Below are 24,311 nucleotides of genomic sequence, written 5' to 3'. Positions count from 1 at the left end.
TACGCTCGTATCCCTCTCCTCTAACCGTGTGCCGCCAGCAAGTTGGGGAGCTTGCCCTCCCCGTACTGAAAGGTCGGTAAGATACTTGTTTACGAGGCCAACTTGCCCTTGGAAAAGCTGCTAACTCCAGTTGCTTACAGACGTAGCCTCGCGAGTTTCCTTTGTCCTTCTCAAAGATGACTGCTCTGCTTTGGGAGTCCCGTATGGCAGGATCCGAGGCCTGCTGAACAGGAGAAAGTCTGGCTCTGCGGTGCTGGTGCTGATTTTGAGTGGGGCGGAACTGAGGGAGTTCAAGGCGGCAATGACGTACGCTACGACCGCATCCCATCTGGCCTTCGTGCAGCAGGCTGTCCTAGGGAAGCTTCTTCGGGACATTGGATATAGTAGCGAAGGTCTCTTTACGGAACTTTCACTTGAAGGATAGGATATCAGCCCGGAAGCCGCAAACCGGATGGTGGACAATGATGCGAACTTGCTGCTGCAGGAGCCAGGCGAGATTGAACCCAAGCATGTACCATTGTCGGTTTGGGAGCGACTGGCTGGGAGTAAACAAGTTCCCACCAAGCTGATGAGAAATTCTTGTTATCTAAGAACATCATGCGGGGAGGGAGGAGGTATATGCTGTCCTTCTGCCGAGCCCTTCCTGTGGTGGGAGCCCCAAGTCAGCGGAGCATCCACAATATATCAGCTTGCCACCTACTCCGCCAGTCGAGCGGCAGAGGTCTGCGGGGTTTCCCTGCCGACCTTCTTCAGAAAAGAGAGATCCCCTTCCGCCTGCTCCAGGAAACGAGGGACAAGATTTAGCGGAGGCTACCTCGCGATATGACCACGTCCATAACCTAGCCCCCGAGTATGGTCGAGCTACACCGGACCAGTGGGGCTTCCGTTCGAGGGATTCACCAGAGTATGGCACAAAATGGGTACGTCTAGCGGTAGATGGAGATTGGAGACTGTGTCGTGGGTCTCACAAATTCTTCCACATGTCTTCCAACACAGTTTGCCGAAGACCGGGATAGAGCGGACTTCTTATGTGGATTCCCAGCTGTTGCAGGTCAATATCTCCCTGTGTTTGACATCAAGAATAGACTGACCATGTCCTCATCAATACATGAGAGTTTTGGCGCATTTCGGTTTTCTATCTGGCCACGTGAAAACAAGGTCAGACCAATTGTCATTATCTTCCGCATCAACGCCTGACTGGTGGGGTTCTTTCCAAATAGTTTTTCGTCCATCTATTCCATCCTGTCACTGGCTTACGGCACGGGCAAGAAGTATCCACCCCTCGGATTCTTCCTAACGGACCGACTCCAACTTATTTTCGAGACCTTTTTCCCGAACCGGAACTACTCTTCGTGCACTTTGCTCAAGCGGTTCTAGTCAATATGCGAGGTGCTGGCGAAGAGTTTATTTCGTTGGAAGATAGCGATGACGATACGGAGGAGGAAGTCTTTGCTAGTACAGTCTGTGTCCATATGTCTGCAACCTCACGTGATTAAGTCAGTGTGCATTGCGACGGCCGGCCTGGACGTCATAGGTGGTCGCAGACATATGGACACAGACTATACTGTACGATTGAAGATCTTCATATTCATCCATGGGACAGCGAACAGGACATTCCCAGAATTGTGCGCCGAGATCAGTTGAGGCGTTCATGCGACACATTGTATGAGGTTGAACAAGCTTAGAAATTGCCGATGCATCTTACTACTGGGTTGAAATCCCCTGGAAGAAACGGGTTCGAGAACAGCAGGTGACCGTACCAGTTGATCGTGGCCTCTTTGCTGGCTAGGTCTGAGGAACCTTGCCCTCCAAGGCCCGGTGCCTCACAGCGCGCCCAACTGACGTTAGGATTCATATAACTTACTCAAGCCTCTGCAGAGTCACTGGAAGAACAGGGACCCGTCGGGTCCATCGGCCAATCTACCCGCACCGCATGGATTGCGGATTCCAGAAGTAACCTATATATGGAGATCAACCTACGTATTGAGATCGCGCAAGTGGTGTTGGCGCCGAACTTCCGATCCCACCAAACATTTGGCGATCCCACCAAACATTTGGCGTGTATATCATTCGCTCTATCATTATGTTCGCAAGATTGCCGTGACCTATCTACATCTACAGTAGGCTGCCAGATATCTGGTTACGACGCCCCAAGGACACATCATTCCGAGCATAGCCACCGACTCAAGTTGCCGACCCCCATGCAAATCCTTTCAGCACGACCCCTAGCCCAGGGCAGGACTGACAGCTGGCCGGTGACTTCTGGGTTGCACAGGGAGGCTCAACAACCCGTCGTAACCAGTATCTGGCAGCCTACTGCACATACGCCGGTACGCCTACTCTCCCTCTCATACCAAAGCGGACCTAGACCCTGCCATCTCTGCCCTCCCCCTCGCCTTCTTCGCCTTCCTTCCCCTCGAGCATCTCTCCATCAACTTGCCGCTATAGTAGCAACCCCCAATGCATACAAGCAGGCCTCCCACAATTGCACCAATAATCATGATGATTGCGGGCGTGCCGATTGCGCCATCCCGCCCTTTGCTCACAAAATCCCCGGGTGAATAAGTGCCAATGAGTTTGCATTCGGGGAACCCTGACATGGACTGCTGGGTGCTGTCGCAGCCCCAGCCCACCGGGCACACATCTGTGGCATCCGCATTAGCGCACGGATACCGGATGTTCGCGACACGTTCGTCCACGCATGTGCCATTGTTGATGCAGCGATAACCACAGGGACAGGTGTTGAAAGGTGGGGTTGCACCTTTTACGACGAGGCATTGGCGGGGAACATCCGATCCTGCAGGGTTTGGGGCGATTGCGGGGTAGCCCAGTGGTATCTGACTCCGGGGCTCACACCGCCGAGTAGTAGCCGAACATGCCAGTTCCGTACTTTCGCATCGGTTCACGTCTTCAGCAGAAAATGTGACATTGATGTAACCCATGGGTGCGTCGAAAGTCCTACTGTTGCCGTTGGAGCAGGCCACACCTTGAGGTATGTTCCGCATGCAAACGTTGATATACCCGTCGCTTAACGTCAGGGAAGTCCGACCATTCTGCACAATCGTCGAGTCGTACATCCGACCACAAAAGTATCCTTCAGGACATATCGATGTGGGCGAACGAGAGCACAGCTCAAGGGACGGGTCGGCTTTGTCCCGCACACACGGAAAGAAAATTGTCGAAGAATAGTTGGCAGGAAGTGTTAGGTTGCGGTTTTTGAGGCTGCTGATAGCTTGATCCCTGGTGGCAGCATCTTGGGGCGACAGCGTACAGACATGGTCAAAAAGCGGTTGCGTGGTGGTCACGGCGGCAGGGCTGCAAACTGCTCGAGGGTGAAAAGCGAGGCAGGGGTTGCGATCTGCGGTCGAACTATTCGCCGGCGAGCACGGGATTTGGTAGGTAATTTGGGTGGCGGACATGACCGAGTGCTTTCTGAGGACCGTGATGGAGGCTGGAGTGCAATGCGGCTAAGATAGGGTGAGGGTGCAAGAGCGAGGCTGGCGACTTCGGGAGGGTTCGCGGGCCATTATTGTACGGTGCTTGTACTGTATTTCAGAAAGCTGCTTTGGAGTTCGCCTGCGAAGAGTCGAGACTCGAGAGGCGGGGCTGGTTGGCGACTTTACGTCCGTCCCCTCATTTGGCGGTTGGTTGCACCAGGCTTTTTAGCGTCGAGCGAATGCGCGCAGTGGCTCTAATTTTGGTTCAGCCGGCAGGTTGAATTACGGCCACCAGGGCGAGCTACAAACTTCAAAGTTTGAAAGCATCGATTCTCTATATTTTATCAGTTTCAATTTCACCGAGGAGTTGGCGCCGTGAGTCTGTTGAGGTTGGCAAGTTGCAAACTACCACTACAACCTTAGTAGTACCGTGACCGGCACGGTAACATTTTCGGCACCTGGCCTCACCACATCTAATCTGCAAAATTTTCAGTTGCACCGATAGTGCAAAAAAAGACTCGGATGTGACCAGAAAACTCCTGGCCGATATAGTAAGCTCGAAGGTTAATTCCTTCCTTTCTGATTGGCATGGGCCAATATTGACAGAAGCGGAGATGCGTCGGAATCTGACCGTTTACGACCACTATTTTCGTCCCCGCTGTGTCGAAGATCGACCGACCCTCCATCGGGAAATTGCGCTTCTATGAGGGCGAATTAGTAGGCCGCGCCAGAATCTCTCTCGCGGGCCTCTTTCGGCCCCATATCCCGACCCCGCCGGAATATCACCCCGCGGGAAGAGAAATAATGGCCCAGCGGCATCTCGATTCATGCGGACGCGAGATTTGCATGCAGCTACTGTACAAAATAGATGTACAAAACAGCTAAGAGAGGGGGCAATGGAATGGGAAATGAGGCAATGCCGCCATCCGGGAGAAAAAAATCCACCAGGTTTCCCGTTGGGAGGTGCTGACCTCGGAGGTGAGCATAAGAAGCTGGGACTGCGGCCCCGGACCCACTTGGTCTCGCAGGCATTGCTATTCGATCGTAACGTCCCAGCCATGCTTATGCGCGGCCTCCTCCTCGTTACCTCCCTGGCTCTCACGCCAGGGAGCTTGGCCCAATCCCCTTGCAGGTTCGTTACGGTTCTCAGTTCTTGATCAACAACATTAGGCCCGTCATAACCTTCTTTTTCCGTTGCTACCACCATTTAGGACGTACACTGTTGCTGCCAATGATTGGTGCGAGAAGGTTGCTCAAAGTCAGCACATTACCTTGCCTTAGCTGCTCGCTTTCAACCCCGGACTCAAGTGCGATGCAATTTCCCCGGGGGACCGCCTATGCGTTTCGGCCGGCCCCATGCCGCCGCCTCCCATGTTGCCAGCCAATCCGGACGGAACCTGTCGTTTCAAGGAAGTTAAGGAAGGGGGTTGGTGCGAAAAGATCGCGACTGATTGCGGTACCAGCTTGGCGGCATTCATGCGTGCCAATCCAGGACTCGATTGCCAAGCGCTACAAGCCAATCAACGCATGTGCTGCGGTTTGGGCGTGAAGCCCTCTCGTGCACCCAAACAGAACCCCGACGGAACCTGCGCCCCTTACGATGTACTCGCAGGCGAATCCTGTTCCGGGATCGCCGCAAAGTTCGATTTGACACTCGCACAGCTCGAAGCCTACAATCAAGCCACGTTTCGATGGATGGGGTGTGATAAAATCCAGGACGGCGCAAGAATCTGCCTTTCCACAGGCACGCCTCCTGTCCCCGCCGTCGTCGATGGAGTCGAGTGCGGCCCACAGTCGGCCGGCAACAAGAAATGCCCTCTCAACGCCTGCTGCAGTTCCGGAGGCTACTGCGGAGTTACTGCGGAGTTACTGCGGAGTTACTGCGGAGCATTGCCTTCCGGATCCGAACGGGTTTCCATGTCTCTCGAACTGCTTCATGCCACAAGTACCTAGCACTTGCGACGGTTCCAACGTGAAGCGCAAGGTCGGGTATTACGCTGGATGGTAAGCGATTCCGGGAGGATTCTGCGGTACATTTCTGTTGGATCTCTTACCTATTGAAACTCGTCGGATGTATAGGGGAGCGGCACGCAAATGCAGCCCGTTGGCGCCAGAACAACTGGATATGACGGGGTTTACTCATATGATTTATTCCTTTGCAGTCATCAAAAACGGAGTTATAGGTTTCGAGGACCCTGCTTTCGACGAACCGATGGCTCGCCGTCTTGTGGCAAGGAAAGCTCAATTTCCTCAGACACACATCCTCATCGCGGTCGGTGGATGGGCGTTTTCGCAAGATGATCCCACGAAGTCACTTTTCTCGGAAATGATAAGCACGCGAGAGAAGCAAGACCGCTTCATCGCGTCGGTCCGAGAGTTTCTCGACAAGTACAAGTTCGACGGAATCGATATCGATTTTGAGTACCCAGCTTCAATCGAAAGGAACGGCCCGCCCACGGAGACTGCCAACCTCTCAGCTTTTATGCAGAACATGCGATCCAAACTTCCGTACTGGAAAGAAATCAGCATGGCCACTCCCGCTGGATACTGATTCCTGAAAGGCTTCGACTTGAGTGGTCTTAACACCGCAGTGAGTCGTATGAGTGGTCCAGAAGAACGGCAGCTCCTCCCAAACTAACGCACGATGTGTTGCCCGCAGTGTCGTTCATCAACATCATGGCCTACGATTTCCACGGCCCGTGGGATGCCACTAGTGCCGGTGCCTGGGATCCCGCTCATTACATGAAGGCTGCCTCCCAAACAAGCATGAAAGAAATCGAGGAGAGCCTCGCTCTCTACATACGCGCTGGCATCCCTACCGACAAGCTCAACCTGGGAGTGGCGTACTATGGACGCAGCTTCAAGTTGGTCAATCCGGGCTGCCAAGGCTACGGTTGCGCGATGACTGGCGGTGGCAGGGCCGGAAAATGTTCCGGTGAAACCGGATATCTTGCGCAGTTCGAAGTGGAGGAAATGATTCAGCAGTCGGGTGTCCGGCCTCAGCTGGATGCTGCCACCGGAACCAAGTATTTCACCGCCAACGGCGACCTCGTCACTTATGATGATCCGGAAACGTGGGCGATCAAGTTCGAATTCGCCAAGAAAGCTTGTATGGGGGGCATCATGATTTGGGCCACCGATCTGAATACGAATCCCGTCACCATCGCCGCCGCCGCGAGAGCGCTTCCGGTGCTCTCATCAGTCCCCATCACTCCGCCAAACCCCACGACTCCTACGATCCCAATCGGGCAAAAGAACTACATTTGCAATGGAGACAAAAACATTTGCCGGTTGCCCATTCCTTGGATCGCTTTCAGGGGCCAGCATAATGCCGGCATGGGGACGGGGTCGGTGGGCATAAGTGCCTTGTGGTCTTGCCATAAGGCCACACAGCAAGGTTTCGTCGCACAGCTCAATAACGGTGTCCGGTGGCTCAATGTCGACTTGCTTCTCAACGGGAATACGTTAACCAACGGTTACTACCTGCCGAGACCCGTCTTGAGCGTCTTTGATGGGCCGTTCTTTGCGCAGCCAATCGAGCAGAGTTTGATTGAGGTGTTCAAGTGGCTCAAGGTGCAGGCTCTCGGAACCTTTGTGGTGGTGAGTAGTTCATGGGCTAGAATACCTTTCCGACCTCCACCCGACTGATTCCCTTCTCAGTTTCAGGCGGACGATCTGAATGCGGATGCCTCCGTGGCCGGCAACGGCGCCCACTACTTTGGTCTCGTCAATTTGCTGGACGTTGCCATCGACAATGCATGTGCAGCAACAAACACATGCGCCATGATCCTGAAGAACGACGACAAAACAGGCATAGCGGACATTCTCCGGGTTCCTCTCGAGACCCATGTCACCAACAATAAGAAGATCATATTCACAACATGGTACAGCAATGGAGGCTACAAAAACGTCGTTACCGCCCTCAGCTCGTCGACGTCACCAACTCGGCGGGTAACAGAGTGAGAGCGACGGCAAACCTCTATGAACACAATTGGGAAGATGGTCCGATGAAAGGCGATGTCCCCACAATCTTATCGTGGCAGCGCCAGGCCAACAAGTATCGCGCCCCCTTCGAATTGAACGCCTTCGACGGAGACGCAAGAGGCAAATGGGAGACGGGAAAGGATTTCGATGATGACACGTTGAACAGAGAGGCCGATATATTCCTCGGTTACTTTATGGAACGCCTGGACAAAGGGCAACCCTTCTCGCATTTGCTAACGGACTATGATGAGTGGCACCAGTCAGGCGCAAACACATTCATCCGAAAGATGAACCAGTACAATCTTGCCCTGTACGATTATTGGATGACGCCACCACGACGATTCTTGAACGATCAGTACGGATTTTGGGTCTTTTGGGAAAAGGATGCTACTCAGGTTCACCGACGTGACGAATCAATCCTCGTGAACCGCACACTTGCCGACGTTTCGGGAGCCAAGCCCTCCAATGGCTCACCCCGTCCCAACCCGATCTCCGCTATCGGCAATGCTAGCCTTGCTACCAGCAGCGGCGAGGTCCTACAAGATTCGTCTTTCTACATTCGTCAGATCCACGACACCATCACGCGTTACGTCAAGGCCGGAATCCCGATGCCTCTCTACAAGATCGTTCATCCAAAGGACGCCGGTTTGCCAGACGGCGCATTCACGCCCTTCCCGATCACGCCCGAGCTCCTCCTTCCCGGCCTCAAGATCCGCTACAAGAATCCGGCCAATGCGACCGTTCACAACCTCCACACCTCCAAGCGTTCGGAAAGTGTTTGGTTGCGACTCCGCCGGCAAATCCTCAAGAAGAGTTCTCGGTTCGCAGCCGTGTCCCGGGCCATCGAGACCCGCAAAGGAAATTCCACCGTGCCGAAGCCGTCGCAATTCGTCAACGCTCTCCTCAAGGACGACACCAATGCGGACTGAGAACAGCATTTGATCGCACTCGGCCGCTTTTCTATGGTTTTCGCTCGTACTTTGTACCTTTTGCTCATTTATTTTCATTCTCCTTCGTCACTCCTCCGTTTGCTTTCATTATAGACTTTCCAAGGCTAGCGCGAGCACTTTAGACTGATGTTCCGTCATAGAAAACTGTTTGTGATAGATATTTCTCCTGCTTCTTACCCTTTTTGCGTCCCGTATTTCCTCCCTTCCCTTTTTTTCTGCATCATCATAAATCGCCTTTAAATACATTCTGTTTCCCATCGAACTATTCCATCCCCCATCCCAACGGATTGTTCGCTCGCACATTTCGTGGACGCGCAACATTTAGGGTTAGGGTTAGGGTTAGGGTTAGGATTAGGGTTACAAGACCCCCTGGGCTGGGTTTTATTACTCCCGGCCCCCGCCACAACCACTTTGCCGGGAAACGTAGTTCCCTTTGTACACCATTTGTATCCATCTTTTTTGCTCAAAATCTTGTTCATTGACATTCGTACACTAGGCAAATGCTCACATTCAATTTCTCTGATTAGCAAGACTTTGTGCGATGGTTATAACGTGAAAGGGTGGAAAACATCTTTGCAGTAGGGGGCCAAATAGGGATGCGCTGTGGTGAAGAGAAATAATATGCTGAGAGCTGCTGATGAACGCCCATATGCAGGTCGCAACCGCCGTGGCGCATGATAACGAACCTGTCCCAAGGTTGAACCGCCGCGCGAAAAAGATTTACGCCGTCGAAGACGATTGAGCAGCCGGTCCAGCCGGTCCATCCACACTCCCACTCCCACTCCCACTCCCACTCGCCTCCCCCTGTCTCCCCAACCTCTCCTGCAAACTCCGCACCTGCTCTCTCAACACCCGCATCTCCTCCTTCTCCCTTGCCCCTTCACCCTCCTGTTTCACAAGATCAATCACACCCCCCTCCCCTGTTTTGGCACGTTTGACAACGACAGAGGATGAGGATGAGGAGCCAGCTTCACGTTTGCGGCGTGTGACGGTGAACGAGTCTGTTTCTGCTGTGAGGTCGATTGTGATGTCCTCGTCCGAGTCGATTTTTATGGGGGTTGTAGAGCGTTGGGGGAGGAGGAGGCGGCGGCGGGGGATGCGGGGGGGTTGGGGCGTAGCGGGGTTGAATTCTGCGGCGCCTGCTTCGGTTGGGATGTAAGGGATGATGTCGTCGGCTTCGAGGAGTGCTGAGGATAGATTAAGTCAGTAAGATTGTACAAGTCGGTCTAGGCGAAAACCTGTGAGGGTTACGTACAACGGGATCGGTACTTGAAGATGAAGGTGACAACTGGTTGCTTGTTATCCATGTACTCAGCTTGACACGTAAAGATTGGTGGGATCTCCTCTGCTTCACCTAGACTATAGGACGAAAACGTTTAAAGCTCCAAAAGTAAGGTTATTCTCGTTCGCTCCGTCAACATACACACTGCGGTGACTAAGAAAAGCGTCCTTCTTCTTTGAGATGTTGCCGGCTGATAGATCAGGAGGCGCCATTGGCTCGGTGGACCGGACATTTATTTGCCTGTCAGCGACCCTCGTTATTTCCACTTTGATGGTACTCAGCTCCTGCAATTTCGAGTTCAACTGCGGTGGTGGGCCATCATTTTCTTCAGCGGCTTCTGGGTCCAATTTGCCGAAACGGAACGGGTATAGCTTTGTCCCGCTGCGAACACCTTTCTCCTTCCAACCGGGCGGCGCGATGACCGATTTGGTCGAGGGGACCCCATCCAAAGATGCAGTGCACAGATACTAAGGGGCCTTTGCTCCGGGTTCTCGCTCGTCAACCTGTCCAAACTCCGGACCGAGTGTGTAGAGAATCTGGTATTCCTTGTCCTCCTGCGAGATGATATAACAAGTGACAGTTTGCCATCGTCCGAGACAGTCGTCTTGTATTCCTTGAGGTTCTGGTTGTCCACCTGAACGTGCACTTTCAAGCCGCGGTGACTAGGCATAGCTTCGAGTGTGATATGAAGGCGAAGTGGTCGGTTGTCCGTGGCCGTGAGACGATGCAGACGGTTCCCAGGGACCGGTGGACGCACGCGAGAAGTGGGAAAGGGGAAAGGACTCAACGGCGTCAACGCTGTGCTTCATCAACAAACGCATGCATTAAAACTCCCTCCTCCTCACGTGCTGACGCGACAATTAAAACCCGGTGAGCCGCATCTCGCAGAGGGCGAAGACGTGGTGGGTCAATCAGGACGACCAAGCGGAACTCAACCAATCTCACTCAAACCCCCAATTCAGCAGCTGAGTGCAGCAAACAAGCCGTCGCCATGGGTCTCTCATTCTCAAAACTGTTCGCGGGGCTGTGGGGCCACAAGGAGATGCGAATCCTGATGGTCGGTCTCGATGCCGCCGGTAAAACCACCATCTTGTACAAGCTGAAGCTCGGCGAGATTGTTACTACTATTCCTACGATCGGTAAGTTACGGCACTACCCACGGTGAACTTTTGGGGGACTCTTGATGCCCTACTTCCAGTAGATACGGTTGCGCGGCAATCTGGGTTACACTTCCCCAACACGTGGAATTGGATTGCTTTGTGCACGAAAGCTGACAAATCTTACTCCTCCTTTATAGGTTTCAACGTAGAGACAGTAGAATACAAGAACATTAGCTTCACTGTGTGGGATGTAGGAGGTCAAGACAAGATTCGCCCACTGTGGAGGCACTGTAAGTTGCGCGGTAGACATGGGACTATGGCCGTCGACTAGCGCTCGATCTTTCAGTATTCATTTACTAACGGCACATCCTTTTCAGACTTCCAAAACACACAAGGAATCATCTTCGTAGTCGATTCCAACGACCGGGACCGTGTAGGCGAAGCCCGCGACGAGCTGCAACGGATGCTGAACGAAGACGAACTCCGCGACGCCGTCCTCCTCGTGTTTGCCAACAAGCAGGATCTCCCCAACGCCATGACCGCACCCGAAATCACCGACAAGCTCGGCCTGAACGCGCTCAGGCAGCGTCAATGGTACATCCAGGCTACTTGTGCTACAACTGGTGATGGGCTGTACGAGGGATTGGAGTGGTTGAGCAACATGCTTAAGCGTAGGGCTTAAGGATGGAGAGGAACCCTGCAACCCGTTTGAGGCTTCCTTAGCTTCATTTTCACGCGGCGGATGTGACGAATGTTCCCGTGGAATGCTTCTATTGACTCGCCGTGGGGGCGCCCCCCCTCCTTCCTGCATGTAACTTGCGGTTTACATGGATGTATATGACCATGTCATCGCAAATCTCCTCTTTCCTTGTTTTTATACGACGATCAAGTGCCAGGTAGACTTTTGGAGAAAATTTCTTGTGACCTCTCCGAGCAAATATAACGTATTCACATTCAAACAAGCTTGACTGGTCGAGATTTGACTCGGGGTGATGTGATGAAGGGCGCATGGCGATGAGATACTAGGCGAATGATCCCGATATGGGTGGATGTGAGTTCTCTGACTTGCGTAGAGCCTGCCCCTGGCCAAATCTAGGCCGCCTTATCGCCGGATACTGCTGGACATCACGAGACATACCCGGGGGAATGAATTTCACCTGTACCCCTCAGTAAGGCTGCAGTAGGATGGCAGCCGAACTTCCAATGCAACATACAAAATATGAACGATCGCACAGAACGCAGAAGTTTCATTGACCGCTCGTGATCGGATGTATTTAAAATCTCTTCTCAAACTTCTGAAGCGCCCACCTTCAGTTCTCGGACACACTGATCACGGAGAATCCGAACTTCAACCCTGGCACGGCTGCACACCAGAATAACCCTCTTCGTCTACTGCTCCCCGAACACAACCAAGCAATGATCTAAGCTGAAGGAAAACAGAAGAGCAAATAATCATGAGGAAACCTCGTTCACCCAGGCCGTTTCGAATTCTGCTCTCTGTCGACACCGCTCATGGATGACTAGCCCTTCCGTTTGGATCTTGCTTTCCCATGGAATCCATGATACCACTGGATATACTCGTAAGGCAGCGCCAGCCCAGCGGTAGGCGTATGCCAACCGCTTTGCTCTGTGTACAGATTCCAAGTTTGCGGGCAATCTGCCGAGATACTGGAGTACTGCCACCTGTGCCAGTCACCAGACGCTTGCCATTTGAGATGCCCCTGAATTCAGATGTACCGCTGCCGACGTCTGGTCCAAGTGCCACGGACTGAGGTGTTCCGCAAATCCATTTCTAAAACAAACCTATCCTGTCATCAACGCATGTCAAAGGTCACGACCCGTTCATCGAGTAGCATAGGATGCGGTGGTTGACCGGAGCCGTGGAGTGTCCAGACTACTTCGAGCCGTGAACATGACAGCGAGGCTCACGCAGTGCATACCGAGCGAGGGTCATGCCAGCGCAACACATTCGCGTAAACCTCCAGGCCGATAGCATCGAAGATTGAGAACGTAATACAGTATCTCTCGAAAAGCTTTTTCCCGCCGCTGGGACAATCTTTTCTTTTTCATTGCACTTTCATTGTGCAACGTAACTATGCCTTTCATTCGAAGGCAAAGGATGAGTATGACACCCCAATCAACCTCACAACCATCTTACGCCGATGGCCACATGATCGGTGTGCAGTGAACGGAACACATCCTTCCTGCTCCGAAGAATTCTAATTGTGAGTAGGGACATCCACAAACCACGCTCAGCTTTGCGTACAGGGCTAGCATCACGCATTCAGAATGGGTATTTGAAAAGAATGACAGGTATTTGACAGCGCGACTGACAGCTGAAGGAGCGGTTCCAGGCTTTCCGACGAACAAAAGCGCATTTGAACAAAAGACGACGGGTGCACAGAGTGCGTTACATATACATGTATCCTTGGGAACATGCGGGTTGGGTTACGTTGCAGCCAAACTTACAGGTTGTGTGCCCATCGATTTGAACTGTGTGGGAGAATATGTCGCTCACGTTGGCCGCCACCGCTCCCTCATGTTGCGGGAGGGCCAGCTGCAGTCGCAGTTGTCTATAAAAGACGGCTGGTCCCCAGGCTCCTCATCCCGTATTCTCATCCCTCGCAACTCAAGCTGTTGCTGCAGGAAGTTACGTCCTGCATAATTTCAAGGGTAAGTGGAAGGTTTCGTCGCCGCAAAACCTGTTTGATCTCTCGATTACCTGTCACTCGCATATTCATCACAGTATACACAACGACGAAGCATCTTATACTAGACCATCTCTACCAAGACTTCACTGAATCGCAGCAGAGAAACGCAACGAACCATGCGCTTCTCGGTCGCCTTCCTGTTGTCGTTGCTCGCCTTCCTGGTTACCGCCGTCTATGCCAGCCCTCTCTCCGAGTCGTCCGTGGACACTGCCACCTGTCCCTCGAGAAACTTCCAAGTCGTGGGTTACTTCTACGGTGAAACCAGCGACATCCCTAATGTTCAGTTTAACAAGGTCACTATCCTCAACTTCGGTTAGTATTGCTTTTGTTGTACTTCCCGCGCCGTCGTTGTCCTTCCAGATGCTGATGTCATTCCAATCGTTTGTGTGCGGCAGCTTTCGCGACTCCTCAGGCGAATGGTACTTTGGAGCCCGAATCAGGGTCTTGGGATACCCTGGTCGCACTCAGAGCGGCTGCGGCTGCATCTGGCTCCAAAACGAAGGTGGTTTTGAGTATTGGAGGATGGGGTGGTAAGGCTCGCATAGCTCATCTGCTATGGGTTCGCGAGCAACCGCTAGACTCTTTGAATTTTTTACAGGAAGCACCTTCTTCAGTGTCATTCCTAGAAGCCCTCAACTCAGAGCCAATTTCGTACGAAGCGCCTTGTCCCTCGTCAGGAAATTCAGGCTAAACGGTGTAGACATTGACTGGGAGTTCCCGGGAAGCGAGGGAGCGCCTGGCAACACCATTGGTAAGCCTTTATGAAAGAAAGCATTCGTCATTAATCTGCTGACCGGAGTTTGTCTCCAAATAGATCCCTTCGATGTTGACAACCTGCTCCTCCTGGTTCGAGAGCTTCGTGCCGCTCTCCCCAAGGGGCTCTTTGATCACGGCCGCTGTTTCCATCGATCCTTGGATCCGCAACGGCACGGAAGTGACGGATCTCTCTGCATTCGCCCGAGTCATGAACTACGTTTACCCCATGGTGTACGATACCGTCGGCGAATGGACTGAAACGACCGGATCCGACTCTCCCTTCTCCTTGTTCCGCGGCGCTATCAACACCTGGACAGGCCTAGGCTTCGCTCCATCTCAAGTCGTGCCGGGCATCCCCTTCTACGGCAAAACCTTCCACGGCGTACCTCCCACCAACAACGGTCTCAACCAACCCTACAACGGCACCGTAGACGATGGCCAGCCTTATAACACCCAGATTGAGGTCGTCAGCGGTCCTGGATGGCAGCGTCATTGGGACACTGCCGAGAAAGAATCCTTCTGGTACAACGCCGCCGAGGCATCGTTCACCACCTTGCCTGACCCACGCTTTGCTCGACAGCGCACCCGATACGCGTTGAGGAACGCCGGCGGAATCATGTTCTGGGCTATTAACAACGACAACGGTGATCTCTTGAATGCTATTCATCAGACGGTGGTCAGGGGCTGCATTCCCGAATCTACTGCTCGTGGCGATGATGATGTTGCTGTTGAGGCTCAGGCTCAACGCCGTGTGCCCTGCAATGAGGTGGACTGCCACCAACGTGGGCGCAACCGTATCTTCCGATCCCAGTCGGCGTAGAGAATGAAGTAGAACTTAGGTGGAACCTTCACTTTAGCCGGTACCCGGTTGTCCAAAGTCTATGTACCTCTGTGATATTTGGCAATGCCCTTCGATCTCCCCCACTCTTGTTGTTGTATTCGGCCACGCCATGCCCTGCTGGTCTGTTGCTGTTTGCTGTTTGCTGTTCTGTTCGGCGCCGCCTTCTTCCCCTTCGTTTGCACATAGACCTACTCCCGTTGTACCTCGGCAAGGCCAGCTTTCCTTTATAATGAAAATATGCCTGGTGAATGATTGTGTTGTAGTAGCATTGAACCACATGACGAGCGGTATAAGATCAGTAGTACATCGTGAATATCGCACCCTCGACTGCTACTTCTCGGACATGTAGCGCTGTCGAGTTCGCGAGGCGCTCATGTCCTAACGGCTGACGTTACCAAACGCGTCGTTGCGTTCGCGGGTCAACTTCGCAACGCGTTCAAGTGGATGACCCGTTACGAAACTTTGTAAGGCATGGATTGGAGGGCTTTCCTCAGTCATTTCTGAATCTGGCACCATATAGCTCAGACAAAGCGAAAGCGTGGGGAACCGAGAAAGAATGGTAATCTGATCTGTTATGTACACGAACAGGGACGTCAGAAGAATAGCAGAAAAACAGGTGGCGGAAATGAAAGAGGAATGCATCACTATCTGTTTATCTACTTGTGCTGATGTGCTTCAAGTGACCGCATACCAAATACTGGTGCATCTTGTGCTGTGCATATCATTTGAACCGGTGAATAACGCGAATTTTCACTTCTGCTGGTGTTTACACAAGGAGACCCCCGAGATTCTGATCCTACGCCAGTTCCCAACCGGATGGCGAGAAGAAGAAAACGGGTGTGGGAGACCCTGAGTAGCTCGTCATCCGGAGCCATCCCAGCCTTTGCACCTCGGATTCTCACCATTTGTTTGAGATTCCAGCCATTTTCCCACCATGATTGCCGTCCACGCGAAGGTCCACCAGCTTTGATCACCCCTTCGCCCTTCATTCTCCTGCTGCTTTTCCCGGACTTTTCGTGCAGCGGGTTGCCGCGACGGAGGGCGACACTCTTCCCACACCTTTCTTTCCATGGCTATCACACTGCACATGCACATCCGGGACTTCCACAACCCTCTCGGCCAGTAGCTAATGCAGACGCGAGCTATTTCTTGAGCTCCTCATTTACATCGCCATAAATTATATTATACAAAGGGTGATAAACGGTCTGTAATCAACCGAGCCGCATCGGAACATTATTTATATTTAGTAAACTTTCTGCCTAGCCCCTGGCACTCTGGATCCCATTGCGGATCTAGCTCACTTCCACGCTCAGCATTGTGGCAAGTGTGTAGAGAGGGTAGGTTGCGCGGGTATGCAGGTGTAGCGGTCCATTGTGTCGCTGTCCATGGTGTCGTCGTTCTGCCTATGCAAACTGCACCTCTCCAAGAACTGCCCCACCAACTGCCCCATCGTCTCTTCCTTCCCGATTGGTGCAGCGTCACTATCAGTCTCCTTCGCATCCTCGTGGGCGTCGTGTCGACGCAGGACGCGGTTCGCGAGCTGCGGGTTGCAGAAGGTGCAGAAGCTGCGGAGGGAGTTGCCGATGGTGCGACCAGCCGGCGAGGATTTCCGACGTTGGTTTGGGTCGTGCGAGCGTCTTTGACTCCGCGCCACCCTGCCCCGCGACTTCCTCACCTCTCGCTCCTCCTCGTCGTCAGAGTAGTCGCAGTGGAGGGTGGCAGTGGGCCGGGTGGCGTGTCGATGGCGCGAGTGGGTTCGGGCCGTCTGCTTCTCGATGCGCACGCCCTCTTGGCGCTCCCACTCCTCCCAATGAAGTGAGGCTGTCAATTTTGGTAGTGGTACCTCCACCGGCTTCCACTCCTTCTCGGGGGTGAGGACGTGGACCACCGTCGTCTCGACCGTATTTGTTGTCGTTGTCGCAGACGTCGCAGTCTTCGTCGCGGCACGCTCCGACGTCATTGTTTTTCCTGAGAAAGTGAGTGGATACTGAGAAGATGCTTGAACTCCCTGGATGCGAAAAGGTCAATATGTGGGTTGCGGGATTGGCGGACTTTCCTTCCTCCTATCACCCGAGATATATATGTGATACTGTGCGGTGTGCACCTCCATTGCAAGGGTAGAACTTTCGTAACCCCAGCGGCCAGTTCTTGCACTTCCCCACAAAATGCCCGCGGGGAACAAGCCATTCCCCTCACTTGTCCTCAACTTGTGCGTAACGCGGAGGCTCGGAGACGCGGAGGCCAAAGCCTCGAAGCAGGCCTCGAAGGTTCGCCGCACAGGCCGCACCCGCATCTTGCTGACGAGGCGACGAGCCGTTGCTATTTCCCACGACATGGTTACTGGTGGACGCCTGGGGTGCAGGACAGGACCGCCCTAGAGTTGAAGAAGCTACCCCAACTACAGTACTGTACATATATTGGTTTTTACCCGACCCCCAGGCCGTTCGCGGTTCCCGCATTTTCCCAGCACCCACCATCTTCAATACGTAACCCGTACTGTCCGCCAATCAACTGACCATCGCAACTCACAGAGACGCCCTCGCCGCAGAGGGTTCGGCATGCCTGTGAACACTTCTCCGGCATATATCCGACGAGCTGGACCCGAAACTACTACCAGAACCCGACGCCGCGAAAGCGCCGTACTTCCAGAAGAACAGCCCGTTACTGGGCAGTAGGGCGCAGTGGGCAAGGTCGACGAAGGAGGTCGAGGAAGCGAACGTGGCGCCACAAACAAGGAAGGCATATGCCGAATCGACGCAACTATGTTCCCAATCAAAACCACGACGATTTGGGAAGCGCTGCGAAGCGAGCGTGTTGAGAGGAGGAGGGCAGAATGGATATTGATGATTGTGCGGTCGTTGAGGGGGGACGGGGAGGGGGATGCGGTGATGATGGACGTTGTAGAAGAGGGTGCTGCAGCTTCGTCGGTGAGCAAGAGTCGAAAAAGGGTATCTGAACGGGTTATCAACAAGATGATGGTTTACTGTCATGCGCTGTTCCTCTATACAGCACGGTAAGCCCGAAGTTCTGCCAAGATTCCACTCTCGCCTCTGCACCCTTGTGTTTTCCTTCCCCTGCTTCGACGCCGGCCGTCATGAGCCACAGGATGATCATTTGCGGACATGGCACTGGCCAGGATGAAGATGACGTGGGGATTATCTCCTATGACATTTGTTGACAATGCAAAGGCATTTTGATGTGGATCGCGGCGGACGCAACTGATGCGGCTTTTCAAGAGTGCAGTGGCTTTTTGTCTTGGAGAAGTCTGATTGCTCACGCTTTCTTGTCAGTTACGCCACAGCGTGGATGTTGCAATCGCTTTCTTCTTTCCAATCCTCATCAATCATAGGGTTAGCTGGCCACCTCGCCTTGCTCGTGATTTCTTTCCGTGTCCGCTTCGTAAACGAGGAACGAGGAGCCCCTCTCCTAGCGCTTTTTAAACGGCGAGAGTAAATGTCTGATCCAAGATAGACATGAATCAGCCAGGTCGGAAAAAAGAAAAAGAAGGGACTGTATATGCTCCCCCACCGGGAGTCGAACCCGGGCCACGTCGGTGAAAGCGACGGATCCTAGCCGTTGGACCATGGAGGATTCGTGAAACACTTGATTCCGGAATCTGCTGAGTTCCCAAACAGAGTGCTTGAATGTGCAAGGGGCGGACATCAAGCCGTTGGTTTTTTTGGAAATGACCCGATGGACAGGTCAAAGTCGTTGGATTATGTGAGGGGTGGATTCAACCCCATTCATGCTTGCGAGCGTACGGTGATCTTGTACGAAAGAAGAAGTTCAGATTGTCCATCAAAAAGCACTTCTATATGGTATTCCAAAGCATACGGAAAACAAAGGTCCCGGCACCTATATATACTCCGTTCAACCGTCCGGCAAGATAAACCGAATCAAGCAAGTAAGGGGATTAGCGGTATGAAAAGGGTAGAAAGGTACAAAACACTGATCCCTAGAGGATATTCCGGCGCCGATGCGCGTAATGAAGGGGGGCCAATTAGGATATCTAGAGAAATCAAGTAATATGTAAGATGGAAGAACGAGAAAACAAGGGAGTCGAAGACATCATCCCGTAGGTGCTTGCTTGATGTGGTGCGTTTCATGATCACCACGCGTGTTCGGGCGACCCGGCAGAGCTCAGGCGCTGCGCATCGTGGCGCTCGGGGTGGTATACCTGCGAGGGCAAATGCTGGTCGCTAGCATTTCCCCGAGCATTCAATCTAAGATCGGTCGCGGAGGAACTGAAAGGTCCATGGGGCATTCGGGCGGCGGCTAACTCTGTAGCGAATGGGTGGCCGGCTCGTTGTTCTCGGTCGCGTTTGCTTTGCGATCCGAACCTGCTGAGTAGATTGCCCATGGGCGACGCGCCGGACGAGCCCGCGGAAGACGGAGGGTGGTATTCAGCGGTATGTGGCCGCCTTCCCGAGCTGGCGTCCGAGTGTGAGCTGCTTGGCTGGGTCTGCAATGTCAGGCGGGGTGCATATGCCTGCGCCGAGGCGGGACCTGGTCCCGAACGCATTTTGCCGGAGTTCCGCGTCAGGGAGTCCATGGCTGCGGCGACGCCTGTGCTTCGCCTGTTGTGTTCTTCGATCTCTTTAGCGACGACCTCGGGGTCGGCTTTGATTGGGATGAGCTGCATGGGCCGTGTGCGCTCTCTGTTCTGCCCTGCTCGGACGAGGTTGTTAAGCCATGTGACCATGGACAGTTGAGATTCGGCTGCGAATTGAAGGCGCATTGCGACGGATTGCAGAAGGAAGGTGAATTTGTGGGCAGGCGTTGATGTGGACGGTAGGAATTGCGTGTTTTCGGTTAATGGCACGCGTAGTGTCAGCTTTGGGACCTCCTAGGATTCATATCGAAGGGAGAAAATGGGTAAGTATCGGTCAGATGAGAAGTACTCAGTGCAAAACGGACATACCCTAGACTTGAGAATCCACAACGCCCCAGCATCGATGACACACCACCGTTTCTTCCATCGGCCCGTCTCCCAGCTCCTCACGTGCAGCTCTCCGTCGTAATCCGGGGCACCAAAATGTTTGAGCCCATCAACAATCTCCTCGGGAGGAATATGCTGCGCCATCATCATTTGCTGTCGCTGTTTCGCATGGGAGACGATGCGTCTGGGTCCGCCATTCCGCCCGCCAGAAGGTGGTGACGTTGTCTTCGAGATGATTGCGTGCAGTTGGTCGTTTGGTGGGCTGGTATTCAGGTTTCCAACGTTGCTTTGCCACAGTGGAGGTTTCAAATCATTCTTCGGTGGCGGTGGTGGAGGTAGTTCCGAGTCACGGTAGCCCTGTTGGCTGTGATATCCGCTCTGCAGAATGTTGTTGTTAGAAGGGCTGGGACCGCTGTCCATCGGCCGCGTCAAAGGCTGGCGGCCAAAAGAGCCCATGTTCCCAGCATTGCTATCCGAGCGCTGAGAGGGGATTGGTGGGGAGTGATTCTCCTTTCCTGAACTGGCAGGTTCGCGTCCACCCTAGAGGAATCAGTTCAAGTCAGCAAGGTGTTACGAACCTCTCCGAGTGCAAGGTGAGATGTACCTCGTTGTGATGGTTCAACGAGTCGCGTCTTGGTGCGGGTGCAGGTTTCTCAAGCTGTTCATCGCCTTGTGATTTCAGCCGTCGTTGCAGGGTCAGCACGCCTCCTTCGTTGGCGTAGTAGTAGTCACTCAGAGTAAAGTCGGATGCCGGTTTGCGAAGATCGCGGTCGATGACAGTCGGAATCTCTTCACGTGATGTCTGCGGCACAAGATTTAAGCACAAGAAAATGTGAGGCACATAAAGATCTCTGCTGCACGTACTATTGTATCGTTCAGATCTTGTAAATGCTCGTTATAAGGAATTCTCTGCGACACAGATCTGTCCATCGATAAGTGATTGGCTGCTTTGCCGGAATCAGTCGTGTCATCCCGCGTCGTGTTCGTAGGTCTCTCCTTGGTGCCATTCAGTGCATCCCTCGTCATCGTCGATACGGAATATCGGTGTGAATCAGACTCAGCAGCGGGTGCCAACGGTACGTTTTGCTGCAGAAACGAGGAAGTCCGTTGCGGGGTGATGATGGAGGTGCGGTGTTCCGCAAACGAGGTGCGGTTGGAGGAGATCCGGGATTGTGAGAGTCTGGAAGAGAGCTGATCCACCCGATCAGCATACTCCTCTCGGAGAGCAAGGATGGAGTGGAGGATGTTGATGCGGTCGTTCAGGGATTCCATGCCTAGGTCGCGTAAGGTTGATAGGTTCATTTCCATCAACCGAGCCCCACCGATTTGGTTTTCTACATGAAATCAGAGTAAGTTGGGTTATGTTGATGGCCATCGATGGCATTGCACGGGAACATGTCTACCTCTGAAAACGTCGATAGCGGATGCAAACCCCTCCTTCACGAGCCACTCTTCCACTTCTTGCGGACGCCAATCTTTGGGATGCCTCACATGATTTTTCGACTGCGCCGAGGATGCTTTTCCTTCCTGAATAACGGGTTCCCGTAGTCCGGCTAGGACTGATGCTGAGTAACGATAGTCGCTGTGTGATGATGACGAGCGTTTGCTATGGAACGGGTTAGATGTTCGTTGGGTTTCGAGAGGGGCGCTAACTGCGTTTACGACGCTTTTCACTGGCGCGGGGCTTTTGGCCCCCTCCGGAACGACTGCCGCTGGTGCTGTTCCTGGTTTCGCCGTTGGTGGTTCGTAAGAGACAAAGTTTTTGGGAAACAGACCGGTTTTGCCCGCACGGTTACGACCCTATACAAATACGAGAAAACTTATCAGTCTCCTCTCAATATCTCGCTTCCCGAGTTGCCTCACGCCACGGCCGACATATTCCACTCGCGGCCTCCTTCTTCACTGTACCTTCCACCAACCGTCAGAGTACAGCTCGTCCCTCTCCATAACGACAATAGCTTCCCCAACTTCGAAGTTTATCTCGTCCTCTTCTTCCGGCAGGAAACGGTGAGAGCCGTATACTACGAACGGCACGTCCAGCTCGTACAAGTTGAGTTCCGGCTCGCGAACCATCTTCGGCGGCGTATAAGGGCGTTAGTATTGGGGCTGCTGTATGAATGCTTCGCAGTTGTGCCGTCGCTACGGAGCTGACCGTCGCCGACGATGCCCCGCCGAATACGAAAAGAATGGGAGCTGCCGAGATCTGCACAGAAGCCCGGTTTCGCGCGATGCAGCTCTAAGTGTGAGAATGGTCGAAAGTCAAGACCCCCTCGCGGTCACGGAGGAGAGCGTTGAGTGGAGGAAGATGTAGAAACCACTGGAGAGAAGGTTTTTTTCACGGTCACCCCTATGGACTCGGAGGCGAGCGGGGAGTATGGCGGCAACGAACACCGAAAGGGGCTTGGGTTGAAGGAGGCGGCAAAGGCTACTCCTACGGTCTCCTTTTCCGTCGAAGCCTCTCCTTGTGTGAGCAGCTGCGAAGTTCACTCCAACCACTCCAACCTGCTTCAGTGCTTCCGGTGCACTACCCTTCCGAATCACGCATGATACACCCCATCAATCCCAGCGGCCTCGACTATTGTTGGACGTCGATGCACATATCGCTTCAAGCCATGCAAGTGCCAATGATAGATACCAAGTCCAACTGTACGAGTCTATACGACGCCGCCAGAAGGAGATGCTGCGTTCCTTTGATCGCGCTCGCGACGATATTGACAGCTTCGATGACAATCTCGCATTCAATATGTCCACCAGCATCAACGGTTTGTCTTTCTGATCCGCCCTACTCCCCCATCCCGGGTTTTTGGTCCACGGCGGCTTTGATAATAATGCAATTGGGCGAGGCTCATAAAGAAAGCTGGCCAAAAAGCTAACGCTGCGCAGCCAGTTTCCCACAGCACAGTTTCTCGAAGTTTTTGGTGAGTTGGAGCTTTTCAAATGTTGCACCGGAGTCTCACAGGCGCTCTGGGAGTCTGGGATATGGCCGATCATGGATGATGGTCATGATTCCGTCAGTTCCATGCCCAAAAGTTTGCAAGTGCCAGGACGAGCGTTCTCCGACCGGCTCCGATTGTTATAGAAACGGGTCTGGACGATGCTTCGGTGAAGACTCAGACGGGCCCAAAATCACCTGTCCACAATCGCTGCCGGAAGCAGGACGGATTTTTGGACGAGTCCCTTCTTCGAAGGACGGTCAGAATGTCTCCACTGGACGGAGGGCAGTTCGCTCCGGCCATGTTCTATATTCACGTTTAACGTTTTCCTTACCAACCCCAGCCCCGTTTCTATTTTTGGAATCAATCCCGGGGTGGGATGAGCAGACCATCCCTTATTGATAGCCCAGTTTAGATCACTTGAAAAGCACAAAGATCGTTCTACATCCCACCCTCACTCTCAACATAAGAGAGTAGAACGACCAGTTTACAAAACCACACAGAAAACGATCACAACACTCGTTCTTCAAAAGCCATGACGGAAACATCGCAAGCCAGGGCTGCTCAGCCTGAATACACCGATTCGCAGAAGGAGGAGCTTGTGACGTATGTATCCTGTAGCGTCACGAAAACAGGTGTTTCTGTCGGGGGTGGTGAGATCCGTGATGACTTACCGTCTGTTGCTTTGCCCTTGGAATTTTAGCAAGATTTTGGATTTGCAAGAAGCCTTAATGGGTAAGCCCCCCTTTTCTCCAATGTAGCGAGCTGGGGAAGAGCATTGGCACTCATTGACATGGCTTTTCTATCTATATCTAGCAACCCTCCAACGCGTCGAATCGACCCGCAACGACCACAGCCGGCTGACGGCCGAGAACCAGATGCTGCTGCAGTACGTCAATAACCTCATGTCGACGACCGGGCCGCCTGTGCCGCAGCGGAAGTAAAGGCCCTTTTTGGGGTGTACGTCGGGATGTGAGGAGGATGTGGGGGGAGGGGATGGATATACCTGGGTCGACAGATGTGCAGAACACTGGGGCAGCCAGACGAGACGGCCCGAGTTTTTTTTTTTGGCGATGTCCGTAGAAGGCTTTTGGTGGAGAGGAAGTTATGGGGGGCGGAAAACCAGATGGAGATGGGTGCGGCGGTATACATCTATCAATCTGTCAATCAAGATATGGAATGCGATGAACCAATCAATGCTTCGAAGCCCATTCTGCATGTCTTGCGGGACGGGCAGCTTTTCCGCAAAACTCCACACAAACGATGAAAAAAGGATGTGGCCATCCTCAGACGACAGCAGAAGTTATATCTTCTCTCTCATTCTTACTCTAAATCTCAAAAAACTGTAGATATACACGAGAAAAAAGCACCATCAGCA

At 53.1% G+C, this 24,311-nt stretch overlaps 8 protein-coding genes and 1 non-coding gene across 9 annotated transcripts; 4 read left to right on the top strand and 5 right to left on the bottom strand.

Annotated features, from left to right (window-relative positions):
* Nucleotides 1-2,215: 2,215 nt before the first annotated feature.
* On the bottom strand, nt 2,216-3,707 carry EV422DRAFT_532154 (uncharacterized protein). Its single transcript, XM_053070512.1, has one exon. It carries the CDS (start codon nt 3,417-3,419, stop codon nt 2,349-2,351), a length of 1,071 nt encoding a protein of 356 aa, XP_052925024.1. The 5' UTR covers nt 3,420-3,707; the 3' UTR covers nt 2,216-2,348.
* A 788-nt stretch (nt 3,708-4,495) lies between these two features.
* Nucleotides 4,496-8,350, top strand: EV422DRAFT_506961 (uncharacterized protein; the record flags this gene model as incomplete). The annotated part of the gene is made up of 8 exons (XM_053068611.1): nt 4,496-4,569; nt 4,649-4,685; nt 4,719-5,302; nt 5,391-5,441; nt 5,517-5,945; nt 6,029-7,037; nt 7,098-7,286; nt 7,328-8,350. 8 exons carry the CDS (start codon nt 4,496-4,498, stop codon nt 8,348-8,350), a joined length of 3,396 nt encoding a protein of 1,131 aa, XP_052925023.1.
* Nucleotides 8,351-8,973: 623 nt separating this feature from the next.
* Nucleotides 8,974-10,323, bottom strand: EV422DRAFT_597297 (uncharacterized protein; the record flags this gene model as incomplete). The annotated part of the gene is made up of 4 exons (XM_053073622.1): nt 8,974-9,558; nt 9,627-9,730; nt 9,795-10,120; nt 10,225-10,323. The coding sequence occupies 4 exons, from the start codon at nt 10,321-10,323 to the stop codon at nt 9,092-9,094; spliced, it is 996 nt and encodes a 331-aa protein (XP_052925022.1). The 3' UTR covers nt 8,974-9,091.
* A 189-nt stretch (nt 10,324-10,512) lies between these two features.
* Nucleotides 10,513-11,715, top strand: EV422DRAFT_532146 (ADP-ribosylation factor). The gene is made up of 3 exons (XM_053070511.1): nt 10,513-10,792; nt 10,951-11,043; nt 11,131-11,715. Exons 1-3 carry the CDS (start codon nt 10,645-10,647, stop codon nt 11,433-11,435), a joined length of 546 nt encoding a protein of 181 aa, XP_052925021.1. The 5' UTR covers nt 10,513-10,644; the 3' UTR covers nt 11,436-11,715.
* Nucleotides 11,716-13,580: 1,865 nt separating this feature from the next.
* On the top strand, nt 13,581-15,040 carry EV422DRAFT_568210 (glycoside hydrolase superfamily; the record flags this gene model as incomplete). Its single annotated transcript, XM_053072623.1, has 5 exons — nt 13,581-13,776; nt 13,860-13,994; nt 14,063-14,115; nt 14,165-14,215; nt 14,279-15,040. 5 exons carry the CDS (start codon nt 13,581-13,583, stop codon nt 15,038-15,040), a joined length of 1,197 nt encoding a protein of 398 aa, XP_052925020.1.
* Nucleotides 15,041-15,439: 399 nt separating this feature from the next.
* On the bottom strand, nt 15,440-17,449 carry EV422DRAFT_597291 (uncharacterized protein; the record flags this gene model as incomplete). The annotated part of the gene is made up of 5 exons (XM_053073621.1): nt 17,114-17,449; nt 16,500-17,029; nt 16,363-16,440; nt 15,753-16,134; nt 15,440-15,630 (listed from the first exon to the last, which is right to left on the bottom strand). The coding sequence occupies exons 1-5, from the start codon at nt 17,394-17,396 to the stop codon at nt 15,440-15,442; spliced, it is 1,464 nt and encodes a 487-aa protein (XP_052925019.1). The 5' UTR covers nt 17,397-17,449.
* A 1,131-nt stretch (nt 17,450-18,580) lies between these two features.
* On the bottom strand, nt 18,581-18,652 carry EV422DRAFT_t85. The gene has a single exon. It is a non-coding gene; the product is annotated as a tRNA-Glu (tRNA).
* Nucleotides 18,653-19,128: 476 nt separating this feature from the next.
* Nucleotides 19,129-22,314, bottom strand: EV422DRAFT_84444 (uncharacterized protein). Its single transcript, XM_053074450.1, has 6 exons — nt 21,909-22,314; nt 21,404-21,800; nt 20,865-21,334; nt 20,605-20,802; nt 19,983-20,540; nt 19,129-19,907 (listed from the first exon to the last, which is right to left on the bottom strand). Exons 1-6 carry the CDS (start codon nt 22,071-22,073, stop codon nt 19,170-19,172), a joined length of 2,526 nt encoding a protein of 841 aa, XP_052925018.1. The 5' UTR covers nt 22,074-22,314; the 3' UTR covers nt 19,129-19,169.
* Nucleotides 22,315-23,468: 1,154 nt separating this feature from the next.
* EV422DRAFT_568207 (uncharacterized protein) lies at nt 23,469-23,877 on the top strand (the record flags this gene model as incomplete). The annotated part of the gene is made up of 3 exons (XM_053072622.1): nt 23,469-23,539; nt 23,637-23,668; nt 23,750-23,877. The coding sequence occupies 3 exons, from the start codon at nt 23,469-23,471 to the stop codon at nt 23,875-23,877; spliced, it is 231 nt and encodes a 76-aa protein (XP_052925017.1).
* Between the last annotated feature and the right edge of the window lie 434 nt (nt 23,878-24,311).

This window comes from Fimicolochytrium jonesii (assembly GCF_025526975.1).
Source record: "Fimicolochytrium jonesii strain JEL569 chromosome Unknown EV422scaffold_14, whole genome shotgun sequence".
Lineage (NCBI taxonomy): Eukaryota > Fungi > Chytridiomycota > Chytridiomycetes > Spizellomycetales > Powellomycetaceae > Fimicolochytrium > Fimicolochytrium jonesii.
The sequence above is the reverse complement of the archived record's forward strand: the minus strand, read 5'-3'. Positions and strand labels throughout refer to the sequence as shown.

What these genes read in the sequence shown, in the direction of transcription:
- EV422DRAFT_532154 (XM_053070512.1), bottom strand. Translation starts at nt 3,419, where the DNA reads ATGTCCGCCACCCAAATTACCTACCAAATCCCGTGCTCGCCGGCGAAT.
- EV422DRAFT_84444 (XM_053074450.1), bottom strand. Translation starts at nt 22,073, where the DNA reads ATGGTTCGCGAGCCGGAACTCAACTTGTACGAGCTGGACGTGCCGTTC. An exon ending in CGCTATCGACGTTTTCAGAG is followed by an intron (nt 21,335 to 21,403) that starts GTAGACATGTTC and finishes GATTTCATGTAG; the next exon opens with AAAACCAAATCGGTGGGGCT. An exon ending in AAGATCTGAACGATACAATA is followed by an intron (nt 20,803 to 20,864) that starts GTACGTGCAGCA and finishes CTTGTGCCGCAG; the next exon opens with ACATCACGTGAAGAGATTCC.
- EV422DRAFT_532146 (XM_053070511.1), top strand. Translation starts at nt 10,645, where the DNA reads ATGGGTCTCTCATTCTCAAAACTGTTCGCGGGGCTGTGGGGCCACAAG. An exon ending in TACTACTATTCCTACGATCG is followed by an intron (nt 10,793 to 10,950) that starts GTAAGTTACGGC and finishes CCTCCTTTATAG; the next exon opens with GTTTCAACGTAGAGACAGTA. An exon ending in TCGCCCACTGTGGAGGCACT is followed by an intron (nt 11,044 to 11,130) that starts GTAAGTTGCGCG and finishes CATCCTTTTCAG; the next exon opens with ACTTCCAAAACACACAAGGA.